The following is a 15,881-nucleotide window of genomic DNA, read 5'->3' on the forward strand; positions in this document are numbered from 1 at the left end:
AGAAATTTAACCATGTCTAAAATAACTTGATATAATCTAAAGTGTTAAACTACATATCTAATGTTTGAAACTTTAGTATATTAAATATATTCATTAAATTAATTAATTAAATATATCAGTGTACTAAATTTTTAAACTTAAAATATAAGCAGGTCAAATGGCTATGTTTGAATCTATTATGTAGTTAATTCTATTTTAAATGCATACAGGTACACTTTTATATAAAAATAAGCATGTATTTAAAGCTCTTTAAGATGCGTTATGCTTTATAGTAGTCCGAAATTCATTTCCACTTCTTAAGCAATTTCTTGACTAATGTATTCTGTGATGACCATGAACATAACTATTTAGAATATAACTTTATATTGCATTGGTAGTTACCTGTATGACACTATCCCCAGGGTTCATGTCTGAATAAACGTAGACATCATAGGATATTTCAGGGAAGGTTGGAGTGTTATCATTTGCATCCATCACTCGAATATTGACAACAACTGGCATGCTCTCTTGCACACCATCAAAGGCTGTAATCTTTGGGCATAGAAAAATAGAGTAAATACAGAAGTTGAGAAACATAAGCAGTACAGAATTCACTCTTACATTTTGTATTCTATATGTAATTTATACCCTTAAAAGGTTTCTAATATATACTGTCAAGAAAGAAATTAATAAAAATATAATGGAATATATCAGTGGTTTTTTAACATTTTTATACTTGGAGATTGGTGAAAACAGAATTATTTCAGGGATCAATGAGGCCAAAATCATTGTGAGCATAAACAAATTCAACTAAGATCATTTGGTCTATAATCTTCATACAATATCAGGGTGGATAACTCTTTCCCAGACTAGCCAGAAATTTCTAACAGACCGTTTGCATACTGGTGGTTGAAAAAGATTGGTATATACAATATAATCAAAGTGTTTTAATGTGTTAAGAAGCATTTATAAAGGATTCAGTTTCATTTTCAATGTATTCAATTTCAAGCATCTTTTAAATAAGCTGATATGTAAAATGTTGTAGAGGCTTGAAGTGAGCTGATAACATTAATAACATTGTTGATTCTTAGGAGTTAACGAGTATTTAATTTTTAAAAAATAATAGGAAAATATTCTCTACTTTTAAATTTTTGTACATAATTTAATAGTTGCTTTTACACCTAAAATGCTAATCAGTCAAGAAAGTAGGTGCCCTAGACATATAATATCTCTTCATAAAATGTCAGTTTTTATAGGACTCATTGGCCGTAGTTAATAGTAATAATTTAATCACATTATTAACACTTTAAGAAGGTTTGGCAAAAGAAAATCAGTGATGCAACACAATGCTCTTTGTTTTGAATGACTTTCTGAAATCTGGTCTTTGGCAAAGTTTTAACTGTCAGTTTGGGTTTTCTGGAAGCTCTGGTGTAAGGTCTTCTGCTGTGTACACTTCTCCAGAAGAACTGCTGTGTAAGTCCTCAAACCAGTACTTTTATATTAGGTCGTATTGACAAATCTAGTTTAGGAATTTGGATTCACAACTTTATTCATCTTTCTTTTTTTTTCTTGATTAACCTAACCTAAGATTTCTCCATCTCAGCACTGATATTTTTGAGCCAGATAATTCTTTGTTGGAGGGGAAAGGGAGCTGTCCTGTGTGTTGTAAGATTATTATAAGATAATAAGCTGCATTTTTTGTCTATCCATCAGATGCCAATAGCACTTCCTTACAGTAGTGATAACCAGAAGTGTATCCAGACATTGATAAATGTCCCTGGGGGAAGAAAGGAGATGGGGTGGGGAGGGGGTACAAGAATCATCCCCAATTGAGAACCACTGGCCTAACTCAATGACAAAATTAAAAATGCAATAACAAAAAAAAATAAAATAAAATAAAGTTTAGGAAATAATTCTTTACATTGTAGATTCTAGTTTATATTATCTCAGTTAGTCAATTGTGGGTCTATGGTGAATGAAATTCTCATATTTTTGTCTTAACTCAAAAATTAATTTTTTTGGAAAGAATGGTCACATAACTAAACAAATTTATGAACAGAAAGAGAAGCTATCACTCTGAAGAGCATATTATTGATATTCTCTGGTAATTATAAATTTTATATTTCTTCCTTTCAAATAATTGAAATTTTAGTTTTAAACAGACGTCGCCTTCTGTTACATGCATATATACTGTACACAAAAATCTTTTTACCGAAAAGATGTAAGTATCCTGTTCTTCCCTGTCCACAGGTTGAAGTAAGGTAAGGAAGCGAGTAATTCCAGTCTGCGTGACGGTGAACACTGAGGTGTAATCATTCAGAAAAAGGTGAAGCTCTGGGTCTTTCGTCTTTAAAAAAAGAGAGCCATTATTTAAAATGTTTAATAATCGAAACAACTATTAATTCATTACCTGGAAAGTAACTTTTAAAGTTTATTACAAAATATGCACAACTGTATTAAAAAATTCTAAAGAAAAAAGAGATTTTACTAAACATTTACACATAATTAAGCTAAACTATCCAAAAGACAATGACTCAAATTGTGCTAAACAAACTAATAAAATAAGTACTAGTGAAATTAATGTGAATAAAGAAAAAATAGTAAGAAAAAGAATAAATAGAATTCAATCCAATAAAATGTATTCTTTTTGCTTATTTAATATCAATATTTCTAGAACTTTACTTGGCTCAAAAAATAAGAAATAAATAAAAAAAGAAATTGATTTAGTGAGTTTTAGTTGTAGAATTTGAAGCAGAGTTTTAGCTGTAATAATATGCACATATGCATATTACTATACTATTCCCACATTTAATGTAAAATAAAAATAAAGTTAATTATGTATAACTTATTACCTACAAATATCATGCTTGTACTTTTCTATTTTAATGTTGTAAAAATTCTCCAAGAGGAAATATTTAGTTTAATTAAACTATTTCAGAGGACTAGATTGAAAATATATGAAATAGCACAACAACAAAAAGACAAAAACAAAATAAAAAGACAGCTAACCAAATGAGAAATGATATTTGCAAACAATAGCTTCAAGAAGGGGTTAATAGGCCCTGGCCGGTTGGCTCGGTAGTAGAGCGTCGGCCTGGCGTCCAGGAGTCCCAGGTTCGATTCCCGGCCAGGGCACACAGGAGAGGCGCCCATCTGCTTCTCCACTCCCCCCCTCTCCTTCCTCTCTGTCTCTCTCTTCCTCTCCCGCAGCCGGGGCTCCATTGGAGCAAAAGATGGCCTGGGCGCTGGGGATGGCTCCTTGGCCTCTGCCCCAGGTACTAGAGTGGCTCTGGTCACGACAGAGCGACGCTCCAGATGGGCAGAGCATCGCCCCTGCTGGGCGTGCCGGGTGGATCCCGGTCGGGCGCATGCGGGAGTCTGTCTGACTGCCTCCCCGTTTCCAGCTTCAGAAAAATACAAAAAAAAAAAAAAAGGGGGGGGGTTAATATCCAAAATATGTAAAGAACTCATAAAACTCAGCACCCAATAAGAAATAATCCAACTAAATTGGGGAGAGGACCTGAACAGATAGATACCTTTCCCATGAAGACATACAAACAGATACAGAAAAAGATGCTTATCTTCATTTGCTATTAGAGAACTGCAAATCAAGACTACAACGAGATAAAACCTCACATTTTTTAGATTGACTATTATCCACAAGACAGGTAATAACAAATGTTGGAGAGGTTGTGGAGAAAAAGGAACCCTTATTCACTGCTGGTGAAAATGTAAACTGGTACTGCCACTATGAAAAACTGTATAGCTGTTCCTCAAAAAATTAATAATATAGTTACCATATGCCCAGCGATCCTTCTACTTGGTATCTACCCTAATAACTTGAAAACATTTGTTTGCAAAGACATATGTGCTCCCATGTTCATCACAACCTTATTCACAGTGGCCAAGACATGAAAACTATCAAAGTGTCCCTCAGTAGAGGGTTAGATAAAGAAGATGTGGTACATATATACAATGTAATACTCTTCAGAAATGATGACATACTGCCATTTGGGACAGCATGGATGGACCTTGAGATTATTGTGTTAAGTAAAATAAGTCTGTTAGAAAAAAAGTAAGGACAATGTGATTTCACTCATCTATGGGATATAAAATTGATATTCACAGACATAGACAAAAGTGCGGTGCTTGTGGCAAGTGGGATTAGGGTCATGGGGATAAAGAGGGCCAAATATAGGGTGACAGAAAGAGGTTTGGCTCTGGGTGGTGGGCACACAATGCAATGATGTATACCTGAAAAATGTGTGATCTTATGGACCAATGTCACCCCACTAAATTTAATTTCTAAATAAAACATATTTTCTATACAGAAATGACAAGTGAAATACATACCGTTACATTAAAAAGTGGGAAAATTTTAATCTATAATATATTTTATATATTAAATTTCAATATATATTTATTTGCAATAACTTTGAAATAAATAGTTTTATTTGAGCCTGACACAAAATATATATTCATAATATCTCATTATGAGCTGTTAGATATAGCATGGTAGCTTCTATGTTCATGTTTTTGATAAGATCAGTGTGCTACATTCATCTTGGAATAATAAAATATTAATACTACAGAAAATTTCCATCAGTCTAGTTGGATAATAATCAAAGTTATTAAGAGCTGTAAAAAGTCAAGTAGATTTATTTACACTAATATTTACAAATAGGCTCTTCAGTTTTTATTTCAACACATGACTCAAATTGCTTAGCGTGGCTAGAATGTGATGTTTTCTGAGTGGTAGAGCATCCACTGGACATATGAATGTCCAGGATTCGATTCCATCTCCTTCTCCACCTTTCCCCTCTCACTTCTATCTCTGTCTCTCTCTCTTCTTCTCCTGTATCCATGGCTCAATTGGAGAGAGTTGGCCCCAGGAGCTGAGAATGGCTCTATGGCCTCCACCTCAGGTGCCAAGAAGAGCTTGGTTGCTGAGCAATGGAGCAATGCCTGAGATGGGCAGAGCATTGACCCTTAGTGGGCTTGCCGGGTGGATCCCGGTCGGGGTGCATGCAGGAGTCTATCTCTGTCTTCCCTCTTTTGACTGAATTAAAAAAAAAAAGAAAATGTTAGCTAATAGAAGATTAATTATTTCAAAAACAAAATTATATAATATTTACAAATAAATATATATCAAATCACATATTGAGGATTTTTATTTTGTTATATTTTAGTCAATTAAATAAATTTTAATTATTTTAAATGATCAAAGCTATTAGTTATCATGCAGTTTAAATTAATAAAAACTAAATAAAAATGAGTTCCATTCCTTAGGGTTTACCCTTGGTTTTATGTACTCATTAGGTTTTAAAATGTATAGGTATTTTTTGTTCTCTGCGTGTACAACAGTCAGCCAATGAGCACATATTCGTTTACTCATTCCTATACACTATTAGTAATCCAAGCTGAGCTAGTTTTGACTCGCTCACCAAATACTCTCTTCTTTCCCTTTATTCAAATCCTTAGTCATTCTCTACTTTATGACTAATGCCAATTTATTTTCTATTTATTTCAATTTATTTTCTTCCATTCAACTATACTTCTGTTAGTAAATTTGTTAAATATATTCATTCATATACTCACAACATCTTTTAAGTTTTTTTTTTCTTTTTTTTTTTTTTTTTTTTTTTTTTTTTTTTTTTTTTTTTTTTTTTTTTTTTACAGAGACAGAGAGAGAGTCAGGGAGAGGGATAGATAGGGACAGAAAGACAGAAATGGAGAGAGGTAAGAAGCATCAATCATCAATTTTTCGTCAGGACATCTTAGTTGTTCATTGATTGCTTTCTCATATGTGCCTTGACTGTGGGGCTACAGCAGAGTGAGTAATCCCTTGCTCAAGCCAGTGACCTTGGATCCAAACTGGTGAGCTTTGCTCAAACCAGATGACCCCTCGCTCAATCTGGCGACTTCGGGGTCTCAAACCTGGGTCCTCCGCATCCCAGTCCAATGCTCTATCCACTGCACCACCACCTGGTCAGGCTTTAAGCATTTTTTTTAATGTCAGGTGTTATGATAATGCAATATAGCCATGAGTGTTGAGTTGTGAACCAATGTTTATATACATGACTGTAGTCTAATATGGTATGTGAAAACACCATTTATTTTACCAATTTATGAAAGCCACAGATTTTCATTCTCAAATGTTTCCCATTTGAAGATAATATAAACACAAAGGACTGAATAAGCAGATTCTTTCACAACTGACTATTGTAATTTAATTGTTTCTATTTCTTGAATTATTTTACAATGACTAGCTAGAGACCAAATAGCATTTCCCAGAATTAGTTTGTTTTATGTAAAGGAGACAGCATAATACATAAAGCTAGTATTGTTACATGGCAATATTTAGTTCTGCATAGTTAATCTGCACAGATAATTAATATTTGGTTTAAGGATAGCTTTTTAAGTTTATGAATATTTAAAATAGCTAGCTTTTTTATCTATTCATTCCATACATAGATGCTATTGGTGAATATCTGTGCATTTCTTTAAGTATAAAAATTTAAGAAGGCAGATTGGAAAATGTTCAAGCAATTATCACTCATTTTTAATATTTTTGATTTATTTGTAAGGATAATACTAGTTTCAGGTATTATATATTTGAGTGTAAATAGACAGATAATGCTCTGGCTTAATATTCTGATAGGGACCATAAGTGTTATGTAGTCTTGTGTCTATAAATTTATTAAAATAAATGCTAATATTCTAAATCAATATGTTCACAGAAGGCTGATATAAGATAATAGTATTTTACATTCAGTATATACCATAAGTATGACATAATACTTCATTGGTTTGTGTATTATTTTCCAGAAGGGAAAATAAACTCATATTCACTCACAGCACAAAAAGTATAAATTCAAAAGAAAACACATCTACAAATGCAAAGACAGTCAAATATATGAATTGAAAATTTGAAATCTCATCATACACAGTTGAAGAAATTCATTTAAATATGAAGTCTACTGCATTTGAAATCAGTTTTCATTTTCCAATGGACATCAATATATATCACACACACACAAGATTATATGCATCCTCATATATGCACATACAACACAGAAATGTATATATATGCACATATATACATATGCATACTTATTTGTACACAAATTATAAAGCATAATACAAAAATAACTAAAAGTTAATCTTATTGGCCAATTTGCCTTAGTTGATAATAATTATCTGAAGTACCTTGTTCAAAAGGGTTCAACCCCAACCCAATAACATAATGTAAATTATTTAATTTATATCCTATTACATATATACTTAAAGTAGTTATAGATGTCTTTATAGGTGATAATTGCCTACTTGTTTTAGTAGAACAGATAAGAACAAAAATGAAACCACAGCAATTAAGAAAAAACACAAAATCAACACCTAGTACCTACAGGAACTCCACCAGGTGGAACCTATGTGCAAATTAAACATGAAATAAGCAACATAAATATAAATGACCACAGACATAAACATGGCATGCAAGTACATGTTAGTAAAACAAACTAAAAACAGTCAAAATAACAAACAAAAAAACATTTTCTAGTACATTTAAATTAACAACATTCTTCCAAGGAATATTTTATTTCTCAATATCCTGACATGTCATAACATACATGATAGTGTAACAATATTTATGAAACATATAAGATGATATTTTAACATTGTATTAAAATTTCAAAGATACCTTTATTTTGAAATAATAACACTATATTCAAGGAAGTGAATTGACATGAAATTATAAGTGAATTAATGCCTTTCCACAAGTCAATGTGTAACCTCTGTTGATTATTATTCCCTGTTATCTTTTTTATAACCAGAGTTACATAATCAATTTTTAGTAATTCTGCCACTGAAACCTTAGTGGTCTCAGATATGATTCTTAAAAATCTTGTGTATTACCTGCTCTACTTATATTTTAGACTATTTTGAAACTATAAAAAGGACTTAAAAACATATAATCACAATTCATATATATGTTACATCTACATATTTATAGAAAACATTAATAAAAATATTTGTATTTACTTTTTTTTTCAGTTTCACTATGAACCTTAAGATTCTTTATGGCTCAAAATATACAAAGCTAATAACACCGTGACTCATCAATCCCTGTTATTTCTTAAAACTTTGTCTTACTTTCCAAAGATTTGAAGGAAGAAAAAACACTTAATTTTTGGACAAATAAATTCAAGTTAGACCTCTTCTTGCATTTGCCTTTTGGCAGGGCTGTTCTTGAAGCAACTCAGAAGAGCCGGCTTCTGCTGTGACAACTTCTCTTCTCATGCCTGATGCTTATTCTCCATTTCTTTTGCTGACAGCCATACATCTCTCTGTCTATGTTCTTAAGCCCTGTTCCTTATTTTGTTTAATTTCACCAATTCTGACTCAAAATCAGCAAGAATTTACCATATAGTAAAATTCTTGCCAGTTAGTAAAAAGGGCCTTGACTTTTTATTTTGTTAATTTAGATCTTTAAATAACCTCATAATGAATATATATATATTTTTTTAAATAGAGAGCCTGACCTGGAAAAAGAGATGTTTCAGAAGAGGATAAATTCATCTTCAAACATTAATGACCATTTTGTAGATTTAGTCTGTGTGCTGGCAAATAGAAGATACAAAAAATAATGGATGACTTACAAGAAGGCTGGTTTTAACTCAATATGAAGAGCTAAGAATTATTTGTCCAACCAAGGAATAGGCCATATTGTGAAACAGTTAATTAAATATCATTATAAATTTTGATATGTATGTTAGATATCCTCATTCAATGAGTTTATTTAAATTATAGATACATAGAAGTTATATATGATATTTTAGAAACCTTTTTCTCTTGGGGATTAGATACACTTGTTTACATTCTGCCCGCTAATGGCACATTCACTGTAGATAATTTTTTTAAAAAAGAATGTGATTAAATAATAAGAAAGTGGACAGATATACATTATTCAATATGTATATGTTTATACAACATGTTAAGCATTCCACTATCCCTATAGATGGCATCATCTAAGGAAAAATTTTCCTCCAAGCCCATTGCAACGAGCCCCAAATGAAGGAACAGGTCAAGGAAGTATTGATTGTTACCATATATCTTTTATGTCACAGGTGATTGAATAAAATGGGGGCAATTTCAAGAGTCACACAGTATTTATACAGCTATTACATGGAACAATCAGAAATCAGACCCAGGGATGGTTAATTCAGAAGTACAAACTTGTAAGGATGACAACATGCTGTCTCACTCTTGGAAACAGTTCAGAGCATTTAAGAGGCTAACTGGCATTAAATATCTACAAGTAGAATTCTAGGTAGTGTTTTCCAAAGGATTTAGACCCAGGAGTTCCCGCCCTCCACCCAATGTCAGGTATACCTTGCTATCCTTTACAAAGTCCCTTAGAACAAAATTTTAACAAATTTTCTTCTGGAAAGAAAACTGAAATCTGAAAGTGCCTTCTTCATTTACTAAAACAATGATAAAGCTCCATGATATGAGATTTCAGGGACATCCTAGAGCTGTGCTGTTTAATTATTGACATGTGACTATTTGAATTAAAATGAAAAGAAAAACATGAAAATTATGTTTTAAGCCTCATTGCCTTTTATGTGCTCCATAGCCACACATGCTACAATATTGAGTGGTATAGCTACAGAAAATTTTCATCATCTCAAAAGTTCTACTAGATGATGATGTTTGAGATGTAGAGGTTGCTGATCAGGACTTTTTGAGTCATAAGCAGTGGTGGGATTCAGCTGTTTTACACTGGTTTGCACTGGTTTGGCAGAACCGATATCTAATATTTTGTTGAATTCAGCAAACCGGTTGTTAAAATGGCACTTGTAATCAGGGTTGTCTTGAAGGTGGGTTCCTGAGCAGCTGCCCAATGTGGAAATCACAAATTTACTTTCCTTAACATTCATCTGTGCAACAGCGTATTCTAAGTGCCCGTAGTAATGTTTATTCCATTCAGAGGTGAAAAAAAATTGCAAGTGAGGACAGCAATCAAGAAGCAATATAGAAATATCTTAAATAACAGTTTTATTTTTTTGTCAGGTATTATTTAATATTTTTTTCATTAATATTTTAAAACTTTCTTATAACAATCTAGTTTTGTGTACCTCTTTTATTGTTCTTATTTAAGTATTAAATGCATGAAATAATAAACTACCTTTCAGTATATAATTTTTTATATAATTAAAATGGTCATTAGGGCAAAGAACTAGCTGTTAAATTACTTGAATCCCACACTGGTCGCAAGTGACGGAAATCAGACTTACAGTATGTTTAAAAAAGTATACAATGTAAAATACTGTAGTGGTCACAGAATCAAAGGAAAATACTTAGGATTAGTATAGCTTCGGGTATGTCATATCCTAAAACAAACGAAAACCTAACAGGACTCCTCTCTGTATGTATGTCAGGCTTCATTCTCTCCCAGCTGATAATGGATTTTCTCCATAACATCAGCAAATTTGTCTACACTGGCTTCAGATACATTTACACTTCTTTATTGCATGATGCTAAACTCTTCCAGACCCAATTCATTTTCTTTCATATCTTGGGAGGACTCTGAATGCCTCTATAGATTTTCTGTCCACTATTCACAGCAATGACTCTGGCTAAAGAGGTAAAATACCATGGCTCTACCCAGTCAGGACCATTTCCTACTCACGTGGTTAGTCAGTACCAGAAAAACAGAGGACAACAATGGATGGAGTGGAGGAGAGTTTAGCCAATGATGAAAGTGTAAGAGAGTCACTGGCACCCAAATTCTCTTTCTTAGTAACAAACCATCAGAAAAGTGTCACAGATCCCATTCCAGAGCTACCAGCATGATTTTTTGTACTCATTGTGTAATGCCATTACTTAATTATACATTACTGCAATTATATAAACTACTTTAACCCGTATTGATAATTAATAGTGCCCTGATAATTTAGCAAATTACAAATGAAACATTTACTTTCTTCCTTATACTGAATATTTATAAACCGAGAAAGAAAAATTGCTGAAGTTAAACATACCTTTTAAATATTATACTCAATATACAGTTAAATTACAACACTAAGACTCATTTATATTTTTTTAAGTAACCACATTTCTGTAATATTTCCTATTGACATAAATATAATGAGATGTGATAACAAAATGAGCAAAATTGATATGTAACTTACATCTTCTATATCCTTGTCTAGAGCCACAATTCTTAGAGGGCTGGTCAAATTTAGACTGTCAGAAATAGTTGATCCCACTGGGGCAGATTCCAGGATATAGCCTTGATAACTGGACATTGTGAAATATGGGCTCTGATTGTTTTCATCCAATATTTCGATATGTAGGCTGGCAAATGCAGGAAGAGGGTGACCATTGTCTTGTTCAGCCTAGAAAAAATATTTTAAAAAATTGTAAAAAGTTTATGCCATGGGATCCTTCTAAGTATCACTTTTAATACTATCTATTAAAAACAAGAAATGTTTTAAAGTTAGAAGGGCTTAGAAAACATAAACAGGAAATGGCATTATTAATTTTTTTGGTTTCCTGTCCTCAAAATCAGTGTATGTTTAAAATATAATAATAACAATAATCAATGTAATAAATTATTATATGTTATTACATATTATTAGAAGAGAACTGCTTAAATAGAGTTAGGCAGAAAATTGAGAAATAAAGATATTTCAGTGAATTTCTGATAAAATATTTCAGTAAAAGACAAATTAACTATTTATATAAAATATTATACTTCCATTTCTTTTTATCTCACACTAATGATTAAATCTCCAAATAATTTTTCATAAAATTAGTAGATTTAAGCCATATTTGAGTTATCAAAAGTATTACATAAGGAACAGAAATAATTTCAATGAAATATGTTTAGTATCTATAGACTTTAATTATATTTAACCAGAAACATGTTATTCAGCTAAAATTAATATTTATATATTAAATTATGTTTGTATACTTGTTTCATTCTGTTCAGGTTTTTTTAAAAATAACAACAATTTATATTTTCAATAAATTTTTCTTAAGAAGTCTCCCTATGGTCATGTTGTGAATGAGGAAACACCAACCTTTGATTTTCTGTTGTTTTTTTTTTTTAAATATATCTTACTATATAGCAATCCAAAGTTTAATTTAAGGTAAGATCTCATCACAATTTACTTTAAACTTCAGAAAAAATAATTTAAATAATTCAATAGTATAAGATTTACTAAAATAGATTCAAATTATTTGTCATAAATTTTTATTCATGTTCTTCCTATTGTTGCAATAGTTGTATTTTGAAATCAACTCAATGCAAAAGGTAAATACTTTATATTAAATTCTGAAATTTTATAAGTAACTCAGATAGATATCTCTAGTTACTCAATCTAGAGGCAAGAAATAGTTCTCTAGATGATAATTTTGCACTTTCTTCTCATTGTAATTTAGCATTTTCATTAATTAAGATGGTAAGTAACAAATCACAGTGATGTTTGCAAGTACTGGTGACTTTGCACCAAGAAAAATCACAATATATTATCACTTCATATTTTATTAATGTTGAAGATATTTTGGAATATTATTAATGCAAATTACTAATTTGAAATTATGGTGATTCATAAACCCACTGTAAAATAATTTATATAAAACATTAATTAAAAAACTAATATTTGTATTTTCATAACGCTATTTCAGTATATTAGATTTACATTGTAAGGTATATACTATATTTATTTAAATTGCCAGCAGTAGTTTAGCACACAAAGTGTTTACAAGCTCTGCAGTAAGAACAATTGTACTAAAATAATGTGTTGCCTTTTCTAGAATTATGCATTCTTCTTCACACGTAACCATATGTGCTCCTGACATCATAAGTACAAATAAGTTCTTTCCACATCTGGTGGTTGTGATTAATGTGTGCTGAGCCATGGATGTTCTTTCAGAAGTCATTCTGTGACAAACAACAGGGTTCTGGACACAGATAACCAGGACAAAAGGTAAAGTCTATGATTAGAAAACATGCCTGTTACAGTGAGTGAAATTAATTGGTCCATATGAAGTTCTAACTAAGTGACTTTGATTTGATTAAAGTGGGACCAGTTCATACATGCAGGTCATTCTGAACAGGACTTTTTCTCTATCCCTTTATTTTGTATCTAGACTAAAAGCCATTTTCTCATATCCTGGACATACTAATAATGCTATGAAAAGGAATAAAATTTATAATTTGTCTCCACTCCCAATCAATACACAAACATAATTTATGAACAATGAGAAGAAAACAAAATATTTCATAACAACAAAAAAAGCTTATATTTTACATTCAGCTCCTATGTTGTTATTTTTTCTCGGCATCTATGTAGCCAGGAAAAACATGTACTATTTGCATGATGAAAACAAAATGATCCAATGAAAAGAGAAATTAAAATCAAATAATATGTATGAATATAATCTAATTCCACTTAGTCTTTCATTACCCTAACATTAGTTTGTTTTAATATGACCAATAGTTTTGATTTGCTACTATGTGGTTTGTCAGTCAGTCTTGTTTTAGGTGTTTCAGAGGTGGCAATCAGACATTTGCCTCCAAAGTTCTCATTCTTAATCCCTATCTTCTATTGCTTCTCTAATACAAAAACATAATTTTGTAATGATGGAGAAGCAGAAAAGTTAGTTTTATTTTCAATCTCATGTCACATGTAACTAACAGACAGACTAGGGCTCAGACACAGGTCTCCTGATTTACGAGAGGCTACACAGGGCAATTCACCATACATTTCTCTAATTTAGAGAATGCAAATTAATAATCAAATATAAGGTGATGGGGGAGATATTAGTTGCAGGAAAAATATTAATAACATAGATACTATAGATTGAATTAGAGTTAAAATATGGCACTTAAAACAAATTCTTTTATACTTTGCTTTTTAATGAGTCCATACATCAAATCTTTCATCTAATAAGAATTCTTAGAATTCTGAATTAATTTGTTATACTATAATCATTAGTATGAGAGATAAGTATAAAATATCAGGTCAGTGAAACAGAATGGTATTGTAAAAATAATGTCATTATATAACTGTAAAGCCAGTAGCCATGGCCACCATCACAGCTGCCTGGCCCATGCAGGTTTGCATTAGATTCAAACAGATGGTAATGAAACAATGGAGCCAAAAACTGGTGGGCCATCAGTTTTAATCCTAGCTTGCACTCAGCAGGCAAGAAATACACACAGTGTGAAGACACTTCCCTTTCCATTCAAGGCTCCCAAAGCCACTGACTTATCTGAGTTTCCTAGAATCAAAGGTTTCTACCTCACCAGCCTTATTCACCTCTGTTTCCCATCTCCTTCTCTCTGCACAAACTCTGCACAAACTGGCTTCTCCTTCAGTGCTCCACCATCTTGGCTGCTTCTCCTGGCCTCCTCCACATGGCCTATCTCTGCTCTCCTCTCTTGGGCTTTTCCTAGAACGTAATCACTCTTCCCAAGAACAATGTGATCTTTCTTCCTTTTAAAACCTTTTGGCGTGAAAGCCCTCCCCCAACACAAATTAATATTAATATAATCACGCCCATTCCAAGCAAGGAGGACAAATAATATCACCTGGGCGACGGGCTTCCACATGGGCAGCACCATCTTTAACAAAGTGAGCATAATATATTTTATCTGCCCAACAATAACATTATATCTATAAAAATCTGTAGTTACAAGTTAAACATTATGTATAAAATCTAGCTTTTGTTTGGAGAATTTCTGGGCATGAGTCCCATTTCCAATAATGAGACGAAAGTGAAACTAAAGCCAAACAAGAGGAGTTATAAAAAATATACTATTTAGTTAGTCTGAAGGGCAAAACATTGAAAAAGACAAACCACTCCATTTTCAATATTAAAACAAGCAAGTACTGATAATCTCTTAGTTCCTTGTACCAGGCGACTGAGAATACAGAATAACATTTTTCCTGCTATCTAGTGGCAAGCAATTTAACAAATCCCACAATCTCTAATACGAAGTCTGTCAAGTAGATATAATACTTTATGGGAAAAAGAAAATGAAGCAGATCAATACATTTAAATAAATTCTAGGAAAAAAGAAAAACAACTTTTCCCCTAGAAAGTCAGGTATTATTTATTGTGCATCTATAGTGCTGTCTTTTTTTTTTTTTTTTTTTTTTGTGTGTGTTTTTCTGAAGCTGGAAATGGGGAGAGACAGTCAGACAGACTCCCGCATGCGCCCAACCGGGATCCATCCAGCACGCCCACCAGGGAGCGACGCTCTGCTGCGACCAGAGCCACTCCAGCACCTGGGGCAGAGGCCAAGGAGCCATCCCCAGCACCTGGGCCATCCTTGCTCCAGTGGAGCCTCGCTGCGGGAGGGGAAGAGAGATACAGAGAGGAAGGAGAGGGGAAGGGGTGGAGAAGCAGATGGGCGCTTCTCCTGTGTGCCCTGGCCAGGAATCGAACCCGGGACCCCTGCAAGTCAGGCCGACGCTCTACCACTGAGCCAACCGGCCAGGGCCAGTGCTCTCTTTTTAAATCTCACTCTGTCTATACTCACTCTTCACAATTTTATGTCAACTTTAGTCAGGCTTTTACCCTCACCCCTCAAATACAGCTATTCTTGTCCAAATCACCATTCTTATATTACACATGCAAATGTATATATTTCTATTCCTTATCTTATTTGGCCTACCTCCTGCATATAAAACTTTATTCACTAGCCTTTAATCATATTTTCTTTTGATCTTCTTCTGATATTTCTACACATTGCTTCTCATTCTTGTGTGCTGGCTTCTACTTTTCCCCCCCAACTTCTTAAAACTGGAGTTGCCCAGAAGTCAGATTTTAGCTGTTTTCTCTTCTCATGGCCTTAAAAATGTTAGTAACATGACTCCCAATTTATA

General features: G+C 32.7%; 1 protein-coding gene across 1 annotated transcript in view; it reads right to left on the minus strand.

The window, feature by feature from the left end:
• Positions 1-15,881, minus strand: part of PCDH15 (protocadherin related 15) — a 1,001,489-nt gene that overhangs the window by 387,423 nt on the left and 598,185 nt on the right. The window contains exons 11-13 of the mRNA XM_066348814.1: positions 11,172-11,378; positions 2,192-2,326; positions 382-531 (exon numbers count right to left, since the gene is read on the minus strand). Coding sequence (XP_066204911.1) covers positions 382-531; positions 2,192-2,326; positions 11,172-11,378 — 492 coding nt within the window. The remainder of the gene's footprint in view (positions 1-381; positions 532-2,191; positions 2,327-11,171; positions 11,379-15,881) is intronic.

The sequence above is a fragment of the Saccopteryx leptura genome, chromosome 9, assembly GCF_036850995.1.
Source record: "Saccopteryx leptura isolate mSacLep1 chromosome 9, mSacLep1_pri_phased_curated, whole genome shotgun sequence".
NCBI lineage: Eukaryota > Metazoa > Chordata > Mammalia > Chiroptera > Emballonuridae > Saccopteryx > Saccopteryx leptura.